Source organism: Ranitomeya imitator, chromosome 2 (genome assembly GCF_032444005.1).
Source record: "Ranitomeya imitator isolate aRanImi1 chromosome 2, aRanImi1.pri, whole genome shotgun sequence".
NCBI classification, from domain to species: domain Eukaryota; kingdom Metazoa; phylum Chordata; class Amphibia; order Anura; family Dendrobatidae; genus Ranitomeya; species Ranitomeya imitator.
In genome coordinates, this window is record NC_091283.1 from 274279695 (window position 1) to 274305622 (window position 25928).

Genomic DNA, 25928 nt, shown 5'->3' on the forward strand with positions numbered 1-25928 from the left:
GAGACCCCACTATCAGTACAGACCCCCAGGCACAGAGACCCTCGTACCTCACTAAGACCCCACATTACACAGGTGAGACCCCACTATCAGTACAGACCCCCGGGGCACAGAGACCCTCGTACATCACTAAGACCCCACATTACACAGGTGAGACCCCACTATCAGTACAGACCCCCGGGCACAGAGACCCTCGTACCTCACTAAGACCCCACATTACACAGGTGTGACCCCACTATCAGTACAGACCCCCGGGGCACAGAGACCCTCGTACCTCACTAAGACCCCACATTACACAGGTGTGACCCCACTATCAGTACAGACCCCCGGGCACAGAGACCCTCGTACCTCACATTACACAGGTGAGATCCCACTATCAGTACAGACCCCCGGGGCACAGAGACCCTCGTACATCACTAAGACCCCACATTACACAGGTGAGACCCCACTATCAGTACAGACCCCCGGGCACAGAGACCCTCGTACCTCACTAAGACCCCACATTACACAGGTGAGACCCCACTATCAGTACAGACCCCCGGGCACAGAGACCCTCGTACCTCACTAAGACCCCACATCACACAGGTGAGACCCCACTATCAGTACAGACCCCCGGGCACAGAGACCCTCGTACCTCACATTACACAGGTGAGACCCCACTATCAGTACAGACCCCCAGGCACAGAGACCCTCGTACCTCACTAAGACCCCACATTACACAGGTGTGACCCCACTATCAGTACAGACCCCCGGGGCACAGAGACCCTCGTACCTCACTAAGACCCCACATTACACAGGTGAGACCCCACTATCAGTACAGACCCCCGGGCACAGAGACCCTCGTACCTCACATTACACAGATGTGACCCCACTATCAGTACAGACCCCCGGGGCACAGAGACCCTCGTACCTCACTAAGACCCCGCATTACACAGGTGTGACCCCCACTATCAGTACAGACCCCCGGGTAGAGACCCTCGTACCTCACTAAGACCCCACATTACACAGGTGTGACCCCACTATCAGAACAGACCCCCGGGCACAGAGACCTTCGTACCTCACTAAGACCCCACATTACACAGGTGTGACCCCACTATCAGTACAGACCCCCCGGGCACAGAGACCCTCGTACCTCACTAAGACCCCACATTACACAGGTGTGACCCCACTATCAGTACAGACCCCCGAGCACAGAGACCCTCGTACCTCACATTACACAGGTGAGACCCCACTATCAGTACAGACCCCCAGGCACAGAGACCCTCGTACCTCACTAAGACCCCACATTACACAGGTGAGACCCCACTATCAGTACAGACCCCCGGGCACAGAGACCCTCGTACCTCACATTACACAGGTGTGACCCCACTATCAGTACAGACCCCCGGGCACAGAGAACCTCGTACCTCACTAAGACCCCACATTACACAGGTGAGACCCCACTATCAGTACAGACCCCCGGGGCACAGAGACCCTCGTACCTCACTAAGACCCCACATTACACAGGTGAGACCCCACTATCAGTACAGACCCCCGGGCAGAGACCCTCGTACCTCACTAAGACCCCACATTACACAGGTGTGACCCCACTATCATTACAGACCCCCGGGCAGAGACCCTCGTACCTCACTAAGACCCCACATTACACAGGTGAGACCCCACTATCAGAACAGACCCCCGGGCACAGAGACCTTCGTACCTCACTAAGACCCCACATTAGACAGCTGTGACCCCACTATCAGTACAGACCCCCGGGCACAGAGACCCTCGTACCTCACTAAGACCCCACATTACACAGGTGTGACCCCACTATCAGTACAGACCCCCGGCGCACAGAGACCCTCGTACCTCACTAAGACCCCACATTACACAGGTGTGACCCCACTATCAGTACAGACCCCCGGGCACAGAGACCCTCGTACCTCACATTACACAGGTGAGACCCCACTATCAGTACAGACCCCCAGGCACAGAGACCCTTGTACCTCACTAAGACCCCACATTACACAGGTGTGACCCCACTATCAGTACAGACCCCCGGGGCACAGAGACCCTCGTACATCACTAAGACCCCAAATTACACAGGTGAGACCCCACTATCAGTACAGACCCCCGGGCAGAGACCCTCGTACCTCACTAAGACCCCACATTACATAGGTGTGACCCCACTATCAGTACAGACCCCCGGGCACAGAGACCCTCGTACCTCACTAAGACCCCACATTACACAGGTGAGACCCCACTATCAGTACAGACCCCCGGGGCACAGAGACCCTCGTACATCACTAAGACCCCACATTACACAGGTGTGACCCCACTATCACACTATCAGTACAGACCCCCAGGCACAGAGACCCTCGTACCTCACTAAGACCCCACATTACACAGGTGTGACCCCACTATCAGTACAGACCCCCGGGGCACAGAGACCCTCGTACATCACTAAGACCCCACATTACACAGGTGTGACCCCACTATCAGTACAGACCCCCGGGCACAGAGACCCTCGTACCTCACATTACACAGGTGAGATCCCACTATCAGTACAGACCCCCAGGCACAGAGACCCTCGTACATCACTAAGACCCCACATTACACAGGTGTGACCCCACTATCAGTACAGACCCCCAGGCACAGAGACCCTCGTACCTCACTAAGACCCCACATTACACAGGTGTGACCCCACTATCAGTACAGACCCCCGGGGCACAGAGACCCTCGTACATCACTAAGACCCCACATTACACAGGTGTGACCCCACTATCAGTACAGACCCCCAGGCACAGAGACCCTCGTACCTCACTAAGACCCCACATTACACAGGTGTGACCCCACTATCAGTACAGACCCCCGGGGCACAGAGACCCTCGTACATCACTAAGACCCCACATTACACAGGTGTGACCCCACTATCAGTACAGACCCCCGGGCACAGAGACCCTCGTACCTCACATTACACAGGTGAGACCCCACTATCAGTACAGACCCCCAGGCACAGAGACCCTCGTACCTCACTAAGACCCCACATTACACAGGTGTGACCCCACTATCAGTACAGACCCCCGGGGCACAGAGACCCTCGTACATCACTAAGACCCCACATTACACAGGTGAGACCCCACTATCAGTACAGACCCCCGGGCACAGAGACCCTCGTACCTCACTAAGACCCCACATTACACAGGTGTGACCCCACTATCAGTACAGACCCCCGGGGCACAGAGACCCTCGTACATCACTAAGACCCCACATTACACAGGTGTGACCCCACTATCAGTACAGACCCCCGGGCACAGAGACCCTCGTACCTCACATTACACAGGTGAGATCCCACTATCAGTACAGACCCCCAGGCACAGAGACCCTCGTACCTCACTAAGACCCCACATTACACAGGTGAGACCCCACTATCAGTACAGACCCCCGGGCACAGAGACCCTCGTACCTCACTAAGACCCCACATTACACAGGTGTGACCCCACTATCATTACAGACCCCCGGGCAGAGACCCTCGTACCTCACTAAGACCCCACATTACACAGGTGAGACCCCACTATCAGAACAGACCCCCGGGCACAGAGACCCTCGTACCTCACTAAGACCCCACATTACACAGGTCTGACCCCACTATCAGTACAGACCCCCGGGCACAGAGACCTTCGTACCTCACTAAGACCCCACATTACACAGGTCTGACCCCACTATCAGTACAGACCCCCGGGCACAGAGACCCTCGTACCTCACTAAGACCCCACATTACACAGGTGTGACCCCACTATCAGTACAGACCCCCGGGCACAGAGACCCTCGTACCTCACATTACACAGGTGAGACCCCACTATCAGTACAGACCCCCAGGCACAGAGACCCTCGTACCTCACTAAGACCCCACATTACACAGGTGTGACCCCACTATCAGTACAGACCCCCGGGGCACAGAGACCCTCGTACATCACTAAGACCCCACATTACACAGGTGAGACCCCACTATCAGTACAGACCCCCGGGCACAGAGACCCTCGTACCTCACTAAGACCCCACATTACACAGGTGAGACCCCACTATCATTACAGACCCCCGGGCAGAGACCCTCGTACCTCACTAAGACCCCACATTACACAGGTGAGACCCCACTATCAGAACAGACCCCCGGGCACAGAGACCTTCGTACCTCACTAAGACCCCACATTACACAGGTGTGACCCCACTATCAGTACAGACCCCCGGGCACAGAGACCCTCGTACCTCACTAAGACCCCACATTACACAGGTGTGACCCCACTATCAGTACAGACCCCCGGGCACAGAGACCCTCGTACCTCACATTACACAGGTGAGACCCCACTATCAGTACAGACCCCCAGGCACAGAGACCCTCGTACCTCACTAAGACCCCACATTACACAGGTGTGACCCCACTATCAGTACAGACCCCCGGGCACAGAGACCCTCATACCTCACATTACACAGATGTGACCCCACTATCAGTACAGACCCCCGGGGCACAGAGACCCTCGTACCTCACTAAGACCCCGCATTACACAGGTGTGACCCCACTATCAGTACAGACCCCCGGGCAGAGACCCTCGTACCTCACTAAGACCCCACATTACACAGGTGTGACCCCACTATCAGAACAGACCCCCGGGCACAGAGACCTTCGTACCTCACTAAGACCCCACATTACACAGGTGTGACCCCACTATCAGTACAGACCCCCGGGCACAGAGACCCTCGTACATCACTAAGACCCCACATTACACAGGTGTGACCCCACTATCAGTACAGACCCCCGGGCACAGAGACCCTCGTACCTCACATTACACAGGTGAGACCCCACTATCAGTACAGACCCCCAGGCACAGAGACCCTCGTACCTCACTAAGACCCCACATTACACAGGTGAGACCCCACTATCAGTACAGACCCCCGGGCACAGAGACCCTCGTACCTCACTAAGACCCCACATTACACAGGTGTGACCCCACTATCAGTACAGACCCCCGGGCAGAGACCCTCGTACCTCACTAAGACCCCACATTACACAGGTGTGACCCCACTATCAGAACAGACCCCCGGGCACAGAGACCTTCGTACCTCACTAAGACCCCACATTACACAGGTGTGACCCCACTATCAGTACAGACCCCCGGGGCACAGAGACCCTCGTACATCACTAAGACCCCACATTACACAGGTGTGACCCCACTATCAGTACAGACCCCCGGGCACAGAGACCCTCGTACCTCACATTACACAGGTGAGACCCCACTATCAGTACAGACCCCCAGGCACAGAGACCCTCGTACCTCACTAAGACCCCACATTACACAGGTGTGACCCCACTATCAGTACAGACCCCCGGGGCACAGAGACCCTCGTACATCACTAAGACCCCACATTACACAGGTGAGACCCCACTATCAGTACAGACCCCCGGGCACAGAGACCCTCGTACCTCACTAAGACCCCACATTACACAGGTGAGACCCCACTATCAGTACAGACCCCCGGGCACAGAGACCCTCGTACCTCACTAAGACCCCACATTACACAGGTGTGACCCCACTATCATTACAGACCCCCGGGCAGAGACCCTCGTACCTCACTAAGACCCCACATTACACAGGTGAGACCCCACTATCAGAACAGACCCCCGGGCACAGAGACCCTCGTACCTCACTAAGACCCCACATTACACAGGTGTGACCCCATTATCAGTACAGACCCCCGGGCACAGAGACCCTCGTACCTCACTAAGACCCCACATTACACAGGTGTGACCCCATTATCAGTACAGACCCCCGGGCACAGAGACCTTCGTACCTCACTAAGACCCCACATTACACAGGTGTGACCCCACTATCAGTACAGACCCCCGGGCACAGAGACCCTCGTACCTCACTAAGACCCCACATTACACAGGTGTGACCCCACTATCAGTACAGACCCCCGGGCACAGAGACCCTCGTACCTCACATTACACAGGTGAGACCCCACTATCAGTACAGACCCCCAGGCACAGAGACCCTCGTACCTCACTAAGACCCCACATTACACAGGTGTGACCCCACTATCAGTACAGACCCCCGGGCACAGAGACCCTCATACCTCACATTACACAGATGTGACCCCACTATCAGTACAGACCCCCGGGGCACAGAGACCCTCGTACCTCACTAAGACCCCGCATTACACAGGTGTGACCCCACTATCAGTACAGACCCCCGGGCAGAGACCCTCGTACCTCACTAAGACCCCACATTACACAGGTGTGACCCCACTATCAGAACAGACCCCCGGGCACAGAGACCTTCGTACCTCACTAAGACCCCACATTACACAGGTGTGACCCCACTATCAGTACAGACCCCCGGGCACAGAGACCCTCGTACATCACTAAGACCCCACATTACACAGGTGTGACCCCACTATCAGTACAGACCCCCGGGCACAGAGACCCTCGTACCTCACATTACACAGGTGAGACCCCACTATCAGTACAGACCCCCAGGCACAGAGACCCTCGTACCTCACTAAGACCCCACATTACACAGGTGAGACCCCACTATCAGTACAGACCCCCGGGCACAGAGACCCTCGTACCTCACTAAGACCCCACATTACACAGGTGTGACCCCACTATCAGTACAGACCCCCGGGCAGAGACCCTCGTACCTCACTAAGACCCCACATTACACAGGTGTGACCCCACTATCAGAACAGACCCCCGGGCACAGAGACCTTCGTACCTCACTAAGACCCCACATTACACAGGTGTGACCCCACTATCAGTACAGACCCCCGGGCACAGAGACCCTCGTACCTCACTAAGACCCCGCATTACACAGGTGTGACCCCACTATCAGTACAGACCCCCGGCGCACAGAGACCCTCGTACCTCACTAAGACCCCACATTACACAGGTGTGACCCCACTATCAGTACAGACCCCCGGGCACAGAGACCCTCGTACCTCACATTACACAGGTGAGACCCCACTATCAGTACAGACCCCCAGGCACAGAGACCCTCGTACCTCACTAAGACCCCACATTACACAGGTGTGACCCCACTATCAGTACAGACCCCCGGGGCACAGAGACCCTCGTACATCACTAAGATCCCACATTACACAGGTGAGACCCCACTATCAGTACAGACCCCCGGGCAGAGACCCTCGTACCTCACTAAGACCCCACATTACACAGGTGTGACCCCACTATCGGTACAGACCCCCGGGCACAGAGACCCTCGTACCTCACTAAGACCCCACATTACACAGGTGTGACCCCACTATCAGTACAGACCCCCGGGCACAGAGACCCTCGTACCTCACTAAGACCCCACATTACACAGGTGTGACCCCACTATCAGTACAGACCCCCGGGGCACAGAGACCCTCGTACATCACTAAGACCCCACATTACACAGGTGTGACCCCACTATCAGTACAGACCCCCGGGCACAGAGACCCTCGTACCTCACATTACACAGGTGAGACCCCACTATCAGTACAGACCCCCAGGCACAGAGACCCTCGTACCTCACTAAGACCCCACATTACACAGGTGAGACCCCACTATCAGTACAGACCCCCGGGGCACAGAGACCCTCGTACATCACTAAGACCCCACATTACACAGGTGAGACCCCACTATCAGTACAGACCCCCGGGCACAGAGACCCTCGTACCTCACTAAGACCCCACATTACACAGGTGTGACCCCACTATCAGTACAGACCCCCGGGGCACAGAGACCCTCGTACCTCACTAAGACCCCACATTACACAGGTGTGACCCCACTATCAGTACAGACCCCCGGGCACAGAGACCCTCGTACCTCACATTACACAGGTGAGATCCCACTATCAGTACAGACCCCCGGGGCACAGAGACCCTCGTACATCACTAAGACCCCACATTACACAGGTGAGACCCCACTATCAGTACAGACCCCCGGGCACAGAGACCCTCGTACCTCACTAAGACCCCACATTACACAGGTGAGACCCCACTATCAGTACAGACCCCCGGGCACAGAGACCCTCGTACCTCACTAAGACCCCACATCACACAGGTGAGACCCCACTATCAGTACAGACCCCCGGGCACAGAGACCCTCGTACCTCACATTACACAGGTGAGACCCCACTATCAGTACAGACCCCCAGGCACAGAGACCCTCGTACCTCACTAAGACCCCACATTACACAGGTGTGACCCCACTATCAGTACAGACCCCCGGGGCACAGAGACCCTCGTACCTCACTAAGACCCCACATTACACAGGTGAGACCCCACTATCAGTACAGACCCCCGGGCACAGAGACCCTCGTACCTCACATTACACAGATGTGACCCCACTATCAGTACAGACCCCCGGGGCACAGAGACCCTCGTACCTCACTAAGACCCCGCATTACACAGGTGTGACCCCCACTATCAGTACAGACCCCCGGGTAGAGACCCTCGTACCTCACTAAGACCCCACATTACACAGGTGTGACCCCACTATCAGAACAGACCCCCGGGCACAGAGACCTTCGTACCTCACTAAGACCCCACATTACACAGGTGTGACCCCACTATCAGTACAGACCCCCCGGGCACAGAGACCCTCGTACCTCACTAAGACCCCACATTACACAGGTGTGACCCCACTATCAGTACAGACCCCCGAGCACAGAGACCCTCGTACCTCACATTACACAGGTGAGACCCCACTATCAGTACAGACCCCCAGGCACAGAGACCCTCGTACCTCACTAAGACCCCACATTACACAGGTGAGACCCCACTATCAGTACAGACCCCCGGGCACAGAGACCCTCGTACCTCACTAAGACCCCACATTACACAGGTGTGACCCCACTATCAGAACAGACCCCCGGGCACAGAGACCTTCGTACCTCACTAAGACCCCACTATCAGTACAGACCCCCGGGCACAGAGACCCTCGTACCTCACTAAGACCCCACATTACACAGGTGTGACCCCACTATCAGTACAGACCCCCGAGCACAGAGACCCTCGTACCTCACATTACACAGGTGAGACCCCACTATCAGTACAGACCCCCAGGCACAGAGACACTCGTACCTCACTAAGACCCCACATTACACAGGTGAGACCCCACTATCAGTACAGACCCCCGGGCACAGAGACCCTCGTACCTCACTAAGACCCCACATTACACAGGTGTGACCCCACTATCAGTACAGACCCCCGAGCACAGAGACCCTCGTACCTCACATTACACAGGTGAGACCCCACTATCAGTACAGACCCCCAGGCACAGAGACCCTCGTACCTCACTAAGACCCCACATTACACAGGTGTGACCCCACTATCAGTACAGACGCCCGGGCACAGAGACCCTCGTACCTCACTAAGACCCCACATTACACAGGTGTGACCCCACTATCAGTACAGACCCCCGGGCACAGAGACCCTCGTACCTCACATTACACAGGTGAGACCCCACTATCAGTACAGACCCCCAGGCACAGAGACCCTCGTACCTCACTAAGACCCCACATTACACAGGTGTGACCCCACTATCAGTACAGACCCCCGGGGCACAGAGACCCTCGTACATCACTAAGATCCCACATTACACAGGTGAGACCCCACTATCAGTACAGACCCCCGGGCAGAGACCCTCGTACCTCACTAAGACCCCACATTACACAGGTGTGACCCCACTATCAGTACAGACCCCCGGGCACAGAGACCCTCGTACCTCACTAAGACCCCACATTACACAGGTGTGACCCCACTATCAGTACAGACCCCCAGGCACAGAGACCCTCGTACCTCACTAAGACCCCACATTACACAGGTGTGACCCCACTATCAGTACAGACCCCCGGGGCACAGAGACCCTCGTACATCACTAAGACCCCACATTACACAGGTGTGACCCCACTATCAGTACAGACCCCCGGGCACAGAGATCCTCGTACCTCACATTACACAGGTGAGACCCCACTATCAGAACAGACCCCCAGGCACAGAGACCCTCGTACCTCACCAAGACCCCACATTACACAGGTGTGACCCCACTATCAGTACAGACCCCCGGGGCACAGAGACCCTCGTACATCACTAAGACCCCACATTACACAGGTGAGACCCCACTATCAGTACAGACCCCCGGGCACAGAGACCCTCGTACCTCACTAAGACCCCACATTACACAGGTGTGACCTATCAGTACAGACCCCCGGGCAGAGACCCTCTTACCTCACTAAGACCCCACATTACACAGGTGTGACCCCACTATCAGTACAGACCCCCGGGCACAGAGACCCTCATACCTCACTAAGACCCCACATTACACAGGTGTGACCCCATTATCAGTACAGACCCCCGGGCACAGAGACCCTCGTACCTCTATTACACAGGTGAGACCCCACTATCAGTACAGACCCCCAGGCACAGAGACCCTCGTACCTCACTAAGACCCCCACATTACACAGGTGTGACCCCACTATCAGTACAGACCCCCGGGCACAGAGACCCTCGTACCTCACTAAGACCCCACATTACACAGGTGAGACCCCACTATCAGTACAGACACCCGGGCACAGAGACCCTCGTACCTCACTAAGACCCCGCATTACACAGGTGTGACCTATAAGTACAGACCCCCGGGCAGAGACCCTCGTACCTCACTAAGACCCCACATTACACAGGTGTGACCCCACTATCAGTACAGACACCCGGGCACAGAGACCCCCGTACCTCACTAAGACCCCACATTACACAGGTGTGACCCCACTATCAGTACAGACCCCCGGGCACAGAGACCCTCGTACCTCACTAAGACCCCACATTACACAGGTGTGACCCCACTATCAGTACAGACCACCGAACACAGAGACCCTCGTACCTCACTAAGACCCCACATTACACAGGTGTGACCCCACTATCAGTACAGACCCCCGAACACAGAGACCCTCGTACCTCACTAAGACCCCACATTACACAGGTGTGACCTATCAGTACAGACCCCCGGGCAGAGACCCTCTTACCTCACTAAGACCCCACATTACACAGGTGTGACCCCACTATCAGTACAGACCCCCGGGCACAGAGACCCCCGTACCTCACTAAGACCCCACATTACACAGGTGTGACCCCATTATCAGTACAGACCCCCGGGCACAGAGACCCTCGTACCTCTATTACACAGGTGAGACCCCACTATCAGTACAGACCCCCAGGCACAGAGACCCTCGTACCTCACTAAGACCCCACATTACACAGGTGAGACCCCACTATCAGTACAGACCCCCGGGCACAGAGACCCTCGTACCTCACTAAGACCCCGCATTACACAGGTGTGACCTATAAGTACAGACCCCCGGGCAGAGACCCTCGTACCTCACTAAGACCCCACATTACACAGGTGTGACCCCACTATCAGTACAGACACCCGGGCACAGAGACCCCCGTACCTCACTAAGACCCCACATTACACAGGTGTGACCCCATTATCAGTACAGACCCCCGGGCACAGAGACCCTCGTACCTCACTAAGACCCCACATTACACAGGTGTGACCCCACTATCAGTACAGACCCCCGAACACAGAAACCCTCATACCTCACTAAGACCCCACATTACACAGGTGTGACCCCAGTATCAGTACAGACCCCCGGGGCACAGAGACCCCCATACCTCACTAAGACCCCACATTACACAGGTGTGACCCCACTATCAGTACAGACCCCCGGGGCACAGAGACCCTCATACCTCACTAAGACCCCACATTACACAGGTGAGACCCCACTATCAGTACAGACCCCCGGGGCACAGAGACCCTCATACCTCACTAAGACCCCACATTACACAGGTGAGACCCCACTATCAGTACAGACCCCCGGGCACAGAGACCCTCATACCTCACTAAGACCCCACATTACACAGGTGAGACCCCAATATCAGTACAGACCCCCGGGCACAGAGACCCTCATACCTCACTAAGACCCCACATTACACAGGTGTGACCCCACTATCAGTACAGACCCCCGGGCACAGAGACCCTCGTACCTCACTAAGACCCCACATTACACAGGTGAGACCCCACTATCAGTACAGACCCCCGGGCACAGAGACCCTCATACCTCACTAAGACCCCACATTACACAGGTGAGACCCCACTATCAGTACAGACCCCCGGGGCACAGAGAGCCTCGTACCTCACTAAGACCCCACATTACACAGGTGAGACCCCACTATCAGTACAGACACCCGGGCACAGAGACCCTCGTACCTCACTAAGACCCCGCATTACACAGGTGTGACCTATAAGTACAGACCCCCGGGCAGAGACCCTCGTACCTCACTAAGACCCCACATTACACAGGTGTGACCCCACTATCAGTACAGACACCCGGGCACAGAGACCCCCGTACCTCACTAAGACCCCACATTACACAGGTGTGACCCCACTATCAGTACAGACCCCCGGGCACAGAGACCCTCATACCTCACTAAGACCCCACATTACACAGGTGTGACCCCACTATCAGTACAGACCACCGAACACAGAGACCCTCGTACCTCACTAAGACCCCACATTACACAGGTGTGACCCCACTATCAGTACAGACCCCCGAACACAGAGACCCTCGTACCTCACTAAGACCCCACATTACACAGGTGTGACCTATCAGTACAGACCCCCGGGCAGAGACCCTCTTACCTCACTAAGACCCCACATTACACAGGTGTGACCCCACTATCAGTACAGACCCCCGGGCACAGAGACCCCCGTACCTCACTAAGACCCCACATTACACAGGTGTGACCCCATTATCAGTACAGACCCCCGGGCACAGAGACCCTCGTACCTCTATTACACAGGTGAGACCCCACTATCAGTACAGACCCCCAGGCACAGAGACCCTCGTACCTCACTAAGACCCCCACATTACACAGGTGTGACCCCACTATCAGTACAGACCCCCGGGCACAGAGACCCTCGTACCTCACTAAGACCCCACATTACACAGGTGAGACCCCACTATCAGTACAGACCCCCGGGCACAGAGACCCTCGTACCTCACTAAGACCCCGCATTACACAGGTGTGACCTATAAGTACAGACCCCCGGGCAGAGACCCTCGTACCTCACTAAGACCCCACATTACACAGGTGTGACCCCATTATCAGTACAGACCCCCGGGCACAGAGACCCTCGTACCTCACTAAGACCCCACATTACACAGGTGTGACCCCACTATCAGTACAGACCCCCGAACACAGAAACCCTCGTACCTCACTAAGACCCCACATTACACAGGTGTGACCCCACTATCAGTACAGACCCCCGGGGCACAGAGACCCTCATACCTCACTAAGACCCCACATTACACAGGTGAGACCCCACTATCAGTACAGACCCCCGGGGCACAGAGACCCCCATACCTCACTAAGACCACACATTACACAGGTGAGACCCCACTATCAGTACAGACCCCCGGGGCACAGAGACCCTCATACCTCACTAAGACCCCACATTACACAGGTGAGACCCCACTATCAGTACAGACCCCCGGGCACAGAGACCCTCATACCTCACTAAGACCCCACATTACACAGGTGAGACCCCAATATCAGTACAGACCCCCGGGCACAGAGACCCTCATACCTCACTAAGACCCCACATTACACAGGTGTGACCCCACTATCAGTACAGACCCCCGGGCACAGAGAGCCTCGTACCTCACTAAGACCCCACATTACACAGGTGAGACCCCACTATCAGTACAGACCCCCGGGCACAGAGACCCTCATACCTCACTAAGACCCCACATTACACAGGTGAGACCCCACTATCAGTACAGACCCCCGGGGCACAGAGAGCCTCGTACCTCACTAAGACCCCACATTACACAGGTGAGACCCCACTATCAGTACAGACCCCCGGGCACAGAGACCCTCGTACCTCACATTACACAGGTGTGACCCCACTATCAGTACAGACCCCCGGGCACAGAGACCTTCGTACCTCACTAAGACCCCACATTACACAGGTGTGACCCCACTATCAGTACAGACCACCAAACACAGAGACCCTCGTACCTCACTAAGACCCCACATTACACAGGTGTGACCCCACTATCAGTACAGACCACCGAACACAGAGAGCCTCGTACCTCACTAAGACCCCACATTACACAGGTGTGACCCCACTATCAGTACAGACCCCCGGGGCACAGAGACCCTCATACCTCACTAAGACCCCACATTACACAGGTGAGACCCCACTATCAGTACAGACCCCCGGGGCACAGAGACCCTCATACCTCACTAAGACCCCACATTACACAGGTGAGACCCCACTATCAGTACAGACCCCCGGGGCACAGAGACCCTCATACCTCACTAAGACCCCACATTACACAGGTGAGACCCCACTATCAGTACAGACCCCCGGGCACAGAGACCCTCATACCTCACTAAGACCCCACATTACACAGGTTAGACCCCAATATCAGTACAGACCCCCGGGCACAGAGACCCTCATACCTCACTAAGACCCCACATTACACAGGTGTGACCCTACTATCAGTACAGACCCCCGGGCACAGAGACCCTCGTACCTCACTAAGACCCCACATTACACAGGTGAGACCCCACTATCAGTACAGACCCCCGGGGCACAGAGAGCCTCGTACCTCACTAAGACCCCACATTACACAGGTGAGACCCCACTATCAGTACAGACCCCCGGGCACAGAGACCCTCGTACCTCACATTACACAGGTGAGACCCCACTATCAGTACAGATCCCCGGGCACAGAGACCTTCGTACCTCACTAAGACCCCACATTACACAGGTGTGACCCCACTATCAGTACAGACCCCCGGGCACAGAGACCCTCGTACCTCACTAAGACCCCACATTACACAGGTGTGACCCCACTATCAGTACAGACCCCCGGGGCACAGAGACCCTCGTACATCACTAAGACCCCACATTACACAGGTGAGACCCCACTATCAGTACAGACCCCCGGGCACAGAGACCCTCGTACCTCACTAAGACCCCACATTACACAGGTGTGACCTATCAGTACAGACCCCCGGGCAGAGACCCTCGTACCTCACTAAGACCCCACATTACACAGGTGTGACCCCACTATCAGTACAGACCCCCGGGCACAGAGACCCCCGTACCTCACTAAGACCCCACATTACACAGGTGTGACCCCATTATCAGTACAGACCCCCGGGCACAGAGACCCTCGTACCTCACATTACACAGGTGAGACCCCACTATCAGTACAGACCCCCAGGCACAGAGACCCTCGTACCTCACTAAGACCCCCACATTACACAGGTGTGACCCCACTATCAGTACAGACCCCCGGGCACAGAGACCCTCGTACCTCACTAAGACCCCACATTACACAGGTGAGACCCCACTATCAGTACAGACTCCCGGGCACAGAGACCCTCGTACCTCAATAAGACCCCGCATTACACAGGTGTGACCCCACTATCAGTACAGACCCCCGGGGCACAGAGACCCTCATACCTCACTAAGACCCCACATTACACAGGTGTGACCCCACTATCAGTACAGACCCCCGAACACAGAAACCCTCATACCTCACTAAGACCCCACATTACACAGGTGTGACCCCACTATCAGTACAGACCCCCGGGCACAGAGACCCTCATACCTCACTAAGACCCCACATTACACAGGTGAGACCCCACTATCAGTACAGACCCCCGGGGCACAGAGACCCTCATACCTCACTAAGACCCCACATTACACAGGTGTGACCCCACTATCAGTACAGACCCCCGAACACAGAAACCCTCGTACCTCACTAAGACCCCACATTACACAGGTGTGACCCCACTATCAGTACAGACCTCCGGACACAGAGACCCTCATACCTCACTAAGACCCCACATTACACAGGTGAGACCCCACTATCAGTACAGACCCCCGGGGCACAGAGACCCTCATACCTCACTAAGACCCCACATTACACAGGTGAGACCCCACTATCAGTACAGACCCCCGGGCACAGAGACCCTCATACCTCACTAAGACCCCACATTACACAGGTGAGACCCCAATATCAGTACAGACCCCCGGGCACAGAGACCCTCATACCTCACTAAGACCCCACATTACACAGGTGTGACCCCACTATCAGTACAGACCCCCGGGGCACAGAGACCCTCATACCTCACTAAGACCCCACATTACACAGGTGAGACCCCACTATCAGTACAGACCCCCGGGCACAGAGACCCTCATACCTCACTAAGACCCCACATTACACAGGTGTGACCCCACTATCAGTACAGACCCCCGGGCACAGAGACCCTCATACCTCACTAAGACCCCACATTACACAGGTGAGACCCCACTATCAGTACAGACCCCCGGGGCACAGAGACCCTCATACCTCACTAAGACCCCACATTACACAGGTGAGACCCCAATATCAGTACAGACCCCCGGGCACAGAGACCCTCATACCTCACTAAGACCCCACATTACACAGGTGAGACCCCACTAACCGTACAGACCCCCGGGCACAGAGACCCTCGTACCTCACTAAGACCCCACATTACACAGGTGAGACCCCACTATCAGTACAGACCCCCGGGGCACAGAGACCCTCATACCTCACTAAGACCCCACATTACACAGGTGAGACCCCACTATCAGTACAGACCCCCGGGCACAGAGACCCTCATACCTCACTAAGACCCCACATTACACAGGTGTGACCCCACTATCAGTACAGACCCCCGGGCACAGAGAGCCTCGTACCTCACTAAGACCCCACATTACACAGGTGAGACCCCACTATCAGTACAGACCCCCGGGGCACAGAGACCCTCATACCTCACTAAGACCCCACATTACACAGGTGAGACCCCAATATCAGTACAGACCCCCGGGCACAGAGACCCTCATACCTCACTAAGACCCCACATTACACAGGTGAGACCCCACTAACCGTACAGACCCCCGGGCACAGAGACCCTCGTACCTCACTAAGACCCCACATTACACAGGTGAGACCGCACTATCAGTACAGACCCCCGGGCACAGAGACCCTCGTACCTCACATTACACAGGTGTGACCCCACTATCAGTACAGACCCCCGGGCACAGAGACCTTCGTACCTCACTAAGACCCCACATTACACAGGTGTGACCCCACTATCAGTACAGACCCCCGGGCACAGAGACCCTCATACCTCACTAAGACCCCACATTACACAGGTGTGACCGCACTATCAGTACAGACCCCCGGGCACAGAGACCTTCGTACCTCACTAAGACCCCACATTACACAGGTGTGACCCCACTATCAGTACAGATCCCCGGGCACAGAGAGCCTCGTACCTCACTAAGACCCCACATTACACAGGTGTGACCCCACTATCAGTACAGACCACCGGACACAGAGACCCTCGTACCTCACTAAGACCCCGCATTACACAGGTGTGACCCCACTATCAGTACAGACCCCCGGGCACAGAGAACCTCGTACCTCACTAAGACCCCACATTACACAGGTGTGACCCCACCATCAGTACAGACCCCCGGGCACAGAGAACCTCGTACCTCACTAAGACCCCGCATTACACAGGTGAGACCGCACTATCAGTACAGACCCCCGGGGCACAGAGATCCTCGTACCTCACTAAGACCCCACATTACACAGGTGTGACCCCACCATCAGTACAGACCCCCGGGCACAGAGAACCTCGTACCTCACTAAGACCCCGCATTACACAGGTGAGACCCCACTATCAGTACAGACCCCCGGGGCACAGAGACCCTCGTACCTCACTAAGACCTCACATTACACAGGTGTGACCCCACTATCAGTACAGACCCCCGGGCAGAGACCCTCGTACCTCACATTACACAGGTGTGACCCCACTATCAGTACAGACCTCCGGGCACAGAGATGAGACCCCCATTATTAGTACAGACCATGGTACACGCTGTCCCAGGAAATGCTGGGTGTGGTAGTTGCACTCAGTGACCACCAGGCTATTATGGCGCTATAACCCCTATATACAGCGCAGCGCTATTATAACCTCGGCCTTGTGGTTGGACTTGACGTAGAGGCAGCCGCGGTCGGTGTCATAGCTCCGGCCCTGACTGATGCAGCCGCCCCCGCTGTGACCGGACGGCTGCACCCGGGACAAGCTCAGCTCCTTCATCAGCAGCGCCTCCATGCTGGACCTCACTGCGCCTGCGCAATCAGCCTTGCATAGGATTCCGACGACGGTGACAGGTCGCAACACAGCGTTCCATTTTCTCTACGCATGCGTGAGGTCCCTTCCTAGTATTAGTTGTGTGTCCAAATGTGACCACTAGGTGGCAGCAAAGTGACGTCATTATGTAATAGTAATACTGCCATGTCTCCGAATCTCCAAGCAATACATCTCCCAGCGCTGTCAGGACTGAAATACTGCGAAGGAAACACGTTCCTAATCATTTACAAACAACAATACTCATGTTTTACCTCGGAAACAGTTCAGAAATCAATATTTGGTGGAATAATACGTCTTGGCAAGTCATTCACACTGCTCCTGGGCGACCTTATGCCTCTCCTGGCACCAAATGCGAGTGCCGTCCGATTTTTACGCAGTGTCCTTTGAAAAGCCAGTAATTCATATGCAGCGAACACAAAAATCACCCCAGGTGATAAGTTATAATAGAAAAGAAAGAATAGAATATATATATATATATATATATATATATATATATATATATATATATATATATATGGAAAACCATTGGAATATTGGTTTGGAGAGCTTTGCACTACAAGTTTGGTAATATGATGCTGTTCTAATTTTTTTCTACACTATATATATATATCTATCTATCTATAGATATATATATACACACACATAGCTGCGGGCTATTAATAGCCTAGGAAGGGGCCATAGATATTGCCCCCCTCCCTGGCTAAAACGTAAACACTCGGCTGCCCCAGAAAAGGTACATCTGTAAGATGCGCCAATTCCGGCACTTAGCCTCTCTCTTCCCACTGCCCTGTAGCAGTGGCATATGGGGTAATAGTTGTGGGGTTTATGTCACCTTTATATTGAAAGGTGACATCAGGCCCGGCTTAGTAATGGAGAGACGTCAATAGGAATCGCATCCATTACTAATCCTATAGTTGGTAAAGGGTTAAATAAAGACACAGGCGGAATAAAATCTTTTAATGAAATAAAACACTAAACACGGTTTGACCATTTTCTTGTTACTGCTAATCCATGTGACACCCTCGATCTCCTGTAATAAATGAAAAAATAAGAAATCAACAATATACCCATACCAGTCCGGCGTCCAGTCCCACGCCGTAATCCGTATCTAGGGGATATACAGTTTATAACCGGGAGCGGTGCTAATGTGACAGTCCCGACTGTAAACCACTGGGGAATGAATGAGAAGCTGACTCACAGCCGGATCACCTCATCAGAAGCTCAGAAAGGAGAATGAGGAGAACTCTGGGGGAATTCAACTGACACTGGAATGGAAGTCAGACATGGAGAGAAGCGGATTGTTATAAAACTGCGCAGTGGTCTCTTAATTTTTGACAGAACTGTATATATATATATACTAGATTGTGGCCCGATTCTAACGCATCGGGTATTCTAGAATATGCATGTCCCCGTAGTATATGGACAATGATGATTCCAGAATTCGCGGCAGACTGTGCCCGTCGCTGATTGGTCGAGGCAACCTTTATGCCATCATCGTCGCCATGGCAACCATTATGACATCTATGTCGATACTGTGCCCGTCGCTGATTGGTCGAGGCGAATTCGCGGCAGACTGTGTCCGTCGCTGATTGGTCGAGGAAACCTTTATGACATCATCGTCGCCATGCTGTGCCCGTCTCTGATTGGTCGAGGCCCGGCGGCCTCGACCAATCAGAGACGCGGGATTTCCAGGACAGACAGACAGACAGACGGAAAAACCCTTAGACAATTATATATATAGATATTGTCACGATATGGTATGAAATATCATATAAGTAGTTTCTCTTGCTAGCAGGCTGTGGGCTAAAAAGGTGCCTTGCCAATTTACTGGGAGGAGTTTTATTGAAGAAAAGAATTTGCGATCGCTTTGGAAGGCTCCAACTCTTCTCCAGCTATGCCTGGATTAGAAATTTCCAGAATCCATGAAAGTTCTTTGTTCTGTTTTTGTAAGATATTAGGCTAACCATTTAAGATAAGAACACAAAAATATATATTCTTAATCTCCCTCGGTAGATCTGCCCATCACTCTAAACACGGGCTTCTAACTCCATCTGGTAATGAAGTAGGGATTTCTCTGTAAATATGTATCACAGATAGGACATATTTGATCTCATTAGAATGCCCACGTTAATCCGAGATGAATGCTGGGTTTGTTATGACTATGACATGTTTTGTAGCGGAGTTATAGAAATTAGATAAAAGTTAGGGTAAAATTAGTTAACTGAAGAGGTAGGAGGGACGAGGTGATCCAACCCCTTTCTGGGATGTCACAGGCTGGAGCTATAACTGTCTGCCCAGATCCCAGCAGTTCTTCTTGTCTTTTTCCTAGAGAGCCTGGAGCACGTCCAATGAGCTGGGACGTATGGAAACTCCACTAGCCTGGGTGCCTGCAATGCTCTGAGAACATGTGAGTGTTAGCTTTTCTCCTGTAATCCCTTTATGTTATAATTACCTTGTACATATTTGCAAGTGTCTCATTTGTAACATCTTTGTAAAATATTTTGATAAAGCACTGCCTAAATTTTGTGGGGTATATTATTTCATACTAATTCTTTCTCCATGCTCTAAAAACGTATCCTAAGTCTCCTGAAGGGAATTACGCTACTGTGTTGGGTTAGCTTCAGACCCATTTAATCGAAGCTGGTGGCAGCATACATTTTGTACTGGGTAGTTGGGTGTTGTTGTAGCGACTGCGGCGATGATAATTATTGTTCCTGCCTGAGCGGGAGTAGTTTATCGCGTCGCTGCAGCGTGCCCAATAGCCAATACATAGCAGGCAGCCTGTCTGGCGACTAATTACCCCAAGTGCAGTACCTAATCTGACCTGAGAGTAAGGGGGGCGCCAGAGAGCTGCAAGTTTTCAGTGGAACTGTAAGCGGGATATACATAAATCCCTGCAGTTCGTGGTATATTGAAGAGCAGTGGGATACCTAGAATAAGCCCTGCTGTAAACTAAGAGGTCAATAACCTTGTGTGTGTTTTTTCATCACATTGTGGAGTGGAGGGATAACTAAAATAAGCCCCCCTGCACATGTGATAGCCGTCTGTTGGCCTAAAGTCACCCCGATCCGTGACGTAGGGGTGACGGTCACGGTGTGAATCGTGACAAATTGGTGGCAGCGGTCAGGGATTCCTGACATATACACACACACATCTATACTACAGTGGAGGACACTGTATATACATATGTACCTCTATACTACAGATGAGAACGCTGTGTATATATACTGCTATACTACAGGGGTGAATAATAATATATATATATATATATATATATATATATATATATACACACATACACTCCACAGCACCGCTCCTCCTGTCCTGTATAAATACACTGCACAGTACCACTCCTCCTGTCCTGTATATATACACTGCACAGTACCACTCCTCTTGTCCTGTATATATACACTGCACAGTACCACTCCTACTGTATATATACACTGCACAGTACCACTCCTCCTGTATATATACACTGCACAGTACCACTCCTCCTGTCCTGTATATATACACTGCACAGTACCACTCCTCCTGTCCTGTATATATACACTGCACAGTACCACTCCTCCTGTCCTGTATATATACACTGCACAGTACCACTCCTCCTGTCCTGTATATATACACTGCACAGTACCACTACTCCTGTCCTGTATATATACACTGCACAGTACCACTCCTCCTGTTCTGTATATATACACTGCACAGTACCACTCCTCCTGTCCTGTATATATACACTGCACAGTACCACTCCTCCTGTCCTGTATATATACACTGCACAGTACCACTCCTCCTGTATATATACACACTGCACAGTACCACTCCTCCTGTATATATACACTGCACAGTACCACTCCTCCTGTACTGTATGTATACACTGCACAGTACCACTCCTCCTGTACTGTATATATACACTGCACAGTACCACTCCTCCTGTCCTGTATATAAACTGCATAGTACCACTCCTCCTGTCCTGTATATATATACTGCACAGTACCACTCCTCCTGTCCTGTATATATACACTGCACAGTACCACTCCTCCTGTCCTGTATATATACACTGCACAGTACCGCTCCTCCTGTCCTGTATATATACACTGCACAGCACCACTCCTCCTGTCCTGTATATATATATACACTGCACAGTACCACTCCTCCTGTCCTGTATATATACACTGCACAGTACCACTCCTCCTGTCCTGTATATATACACTGCACAGCACCACTCTTCCTCTCCTGTATATATACACTGCACAGCACCACTCCTCCTGTCCTGTATATATACACTGCACAGTACCGCTCCTCCTGTCCTGTATATATACACTGCACAGCACCACTCCTCCTGTCCTGTATATATATATACACTGCACAGTACCACTCCTCCTGTCCTGTATATATACACTGCACAGTACCACTCCTCCTGTCCTGTATATATACACTGCACAGCACCACTCTTCCTCTCCTGTATATATACACTGCACAGCACCACTCCTCCTGTCCTGTATACATACACTGCACAGTACCACTCCTCCTGTATATATACACTGCACAGTACCTCTCCTACTGTCCTGTATATATACACTGCACAGTACCACTCCTCCTGTCCTGTATATATACACTGCACAGCACCGCTCCTCATGTCCTGTATAGACACACTGCACAGCACCGCTCCTCCTGTCCTGTATATACACACTGCACAGCACCGCTCCTCCTGTCCTGTATATACACACTGCACAGCACCGCTCCTCCTGTCCTGTATATACACACTGCACAGCACCGCTCCTCCTGTCCTGTATATACACACTGCACAGCACCGCTCATCCTGTCCTGTATATACACACTGCACAGCACCGCTCCTCCTGTCCTATATATACACACACTGCACAGCACCACTCCTCCTGTCCTGTATATATACACTGCACAGTACCACTCCTCATGTCCTGTATATATACACTGCACAGTACCACTCCTCCTGTCCTGTATATATACACTGCACCGTACCAATCCTCCTGTATATATACACTGCACAGTACCACTCCTCCTGTCCTGTATATACACAGTGCACAGCACCACTCCTCCTGTCCTGTATATATATATATATCTACACTGCACAGTACCACTCCTCCTGTCCTGTATATATACACTGCACCGTACCAATCCTCCTGTATATATACACTGCACAGTACCACTCCTCCTGTCCTGTATATATACACTGCACAGCACCACTCTTCCTCTCCTGTATATATATATATATATATACACTGCACAGTACCACTTCTCCTGTCCTGTATATACACACTGCACAGTACCACTCCTCCTGTCCTGTATATATACACTGCACAGTACCATGCCTCCTGTATATATACACTGCACAGTACCTCTCCTCCTGTCCTGTATATATACACTGCACAGTACCACTCCTCCTGTCCTGTATATATACACTGCACAGTACCACTCCTCCTTCCTGTATATACACACTGCACAGTACCACTCCTCCTTCCTGTATATACACACTGCACAGTACCACTCCTCCTGTATATATACACTGCACAGCACCACTCCTCCTGTCCTGTATACACACACTGCACAGTACCACTCCTCCTGTATATATACACTGCACAGTACCTCTCCTCCTGTCCTGTATATATACACTGCACAGTACCACTCCTGTCCTGTATATATACACTGCACAGCACCTCTCCTCCTGTCCTGTATATATACACTGCACAGTACCACTCCTCCTGTATATATACACTGCACAGTACCTCTCCTCCTGTCCTGTATATATACACTGCACAGTACCACTCCTCCTGTCCTGTATATATACACTGCACAGCACAACTCCTCCTGTCCTGTATATATACACTGCACAGTACCACTCCTCCTGTCCTGTATATATACACTGCACCGTACCACTCCTCCTGTATATATACACTGCACAGTACCACTCCTCCTGTCCTGTATATACACAATGCACAGTACCACTCCTCCTGTCCTGTATATACACAGTGCACAGTACCACTCCTCCTGTCCTGTATATATACACTGCACCGTACCACTCCTCCTGTATATATAAACTGCACAGTACCACTCCTCCTGTATATATACACTGCACAGTACCACTCCTCCTGTCCTGTATATATACACTGCACCGTACCACTCCTCCTGTATATATACACTGCACAGTACCACTCCTTCTGTATATATACACTGCACAGTACCACTCCTCCTGTCCTGTATATATACACTGCACCGTACCACTCCTCCTGTATATATACACTGCACAGTACCACTCCTCCTGTCCTGTATATACACAGTGCACAGTGCTACTCCTCCTGTCCTGTATATATACACTGCACAGTACCACTCCTCCTGTCCTGTATATATACACTGCACAGCACCACTCCTCCTATCCTGTATATATACACTGCACAGTACCGCTCCTCCTGTCCTGTATATATACACTGCACAGTACCACTCCTCCTGTCCTGTATATATACACTGCACAGTACCACTCCTCCTGTCCTGTATATATACACTGCACAGTACCACTTCTCCTGTCCTGTATATACACTGCACAGTACCACTTCTCCTGTCCTGTATATATACACTGCACAGTACCACTCCTCCTGTATATATACACTGCACAGCACCACTCCTCCTGTCCTGTATATATATATACACTGCACAGTACCACTCCTCCTGTCCTGTATATATACACTGCACAGTACCACTCCTCCTGTCCTGTATATATACACTGCACAGTACCACTCCTCCTGTATATATACACTGCACAGTACCTCTCCTGCTGTCCTGTATATATACACTGCACAGCACCACTCCTCCTGTCCTGTATACATACACTGCACAGTACCACTCCTCCTGTCCTGTATATATACACTGCACAGTACCACTCCTCCTGTATATATACACTGCACAGTACCACTCCTCCTGTCCTGTATATATACACTGCACAGCACCACTCCTCCTGTCCTGTATACATACACTGCACAGTACCACTCCTCCTGTCCTGTATATATACACTGCACAGTACCACTCCTCCTGTCCTGTATATATACACTGCACAGTACCACTTCTCCTGTCCTGTATATATACACTGCACAGTACCACTCCTCCTGTCCTGTATATATACACTGCACAGTACCACTCCTCCTGTCCTGTATATATACACTGCACAGTACCACTCCTCCTGTATATATACACTGCACAGTACCTCTCCTCCTGTCCTGTATACAGTGGGGCAAAAAAGTATTTAGTCAGTCAGCAATAGTGCAAGTTCCACCACTTAAAAAGATGAGAGGCGTCTGTAATTTACATCATAGGTAGACCTCAACTATGGGAGACAAACTGAGAAAACAAATCCAGATAATCACATTGTCTGTTTTTTTATCATTTTATTTGCATATTATGGTGGAAAATAAGTATTTGGTCAGAAACAAACAATCAAGATTTCTGGCTCTCACAGACCTGTAACTTCTTCTTTAAGAGTCTCCTCTTTCCTCCACTCATTACCTGTAGTAATGGCACCTGTTTAAACTTGTTATCAGTATAAAAAGACACCTGTGCACACCCTCAAACAGTCTGACTCCAAATTGCACTATGGTGAAGACCAAAGAGCTGTCAAAGGA

General features: G+C 52.5%; 1 protein-coding gene across 1 annotated transcript in view; it reads right to left on the reverse strand.

Annotated features, from left to right (window-relative positions):
- LOC138663132 (ketosamine-3-kinase-like) overlaps positions 1 to 18325 on the reverse strand; it is a 75564-nt gene extending 57239 nt beyond the window's left edge. Inside the window, exon 1 of the mRNA XM_069749268.1 lies at positions 18103 to 18325. Within this exon, the coding sequence (XP_069605369.1) occupies positions 18103 to 18243 (141 nt within the window). The 5' untranslated portion in view covers positions 18244 to 18325. The remainder of the gene's footprint in view (positions 1 to 18102) is intronic.
- Positions 18326 to 25928: the final 7603 nt, after the last annotated feature.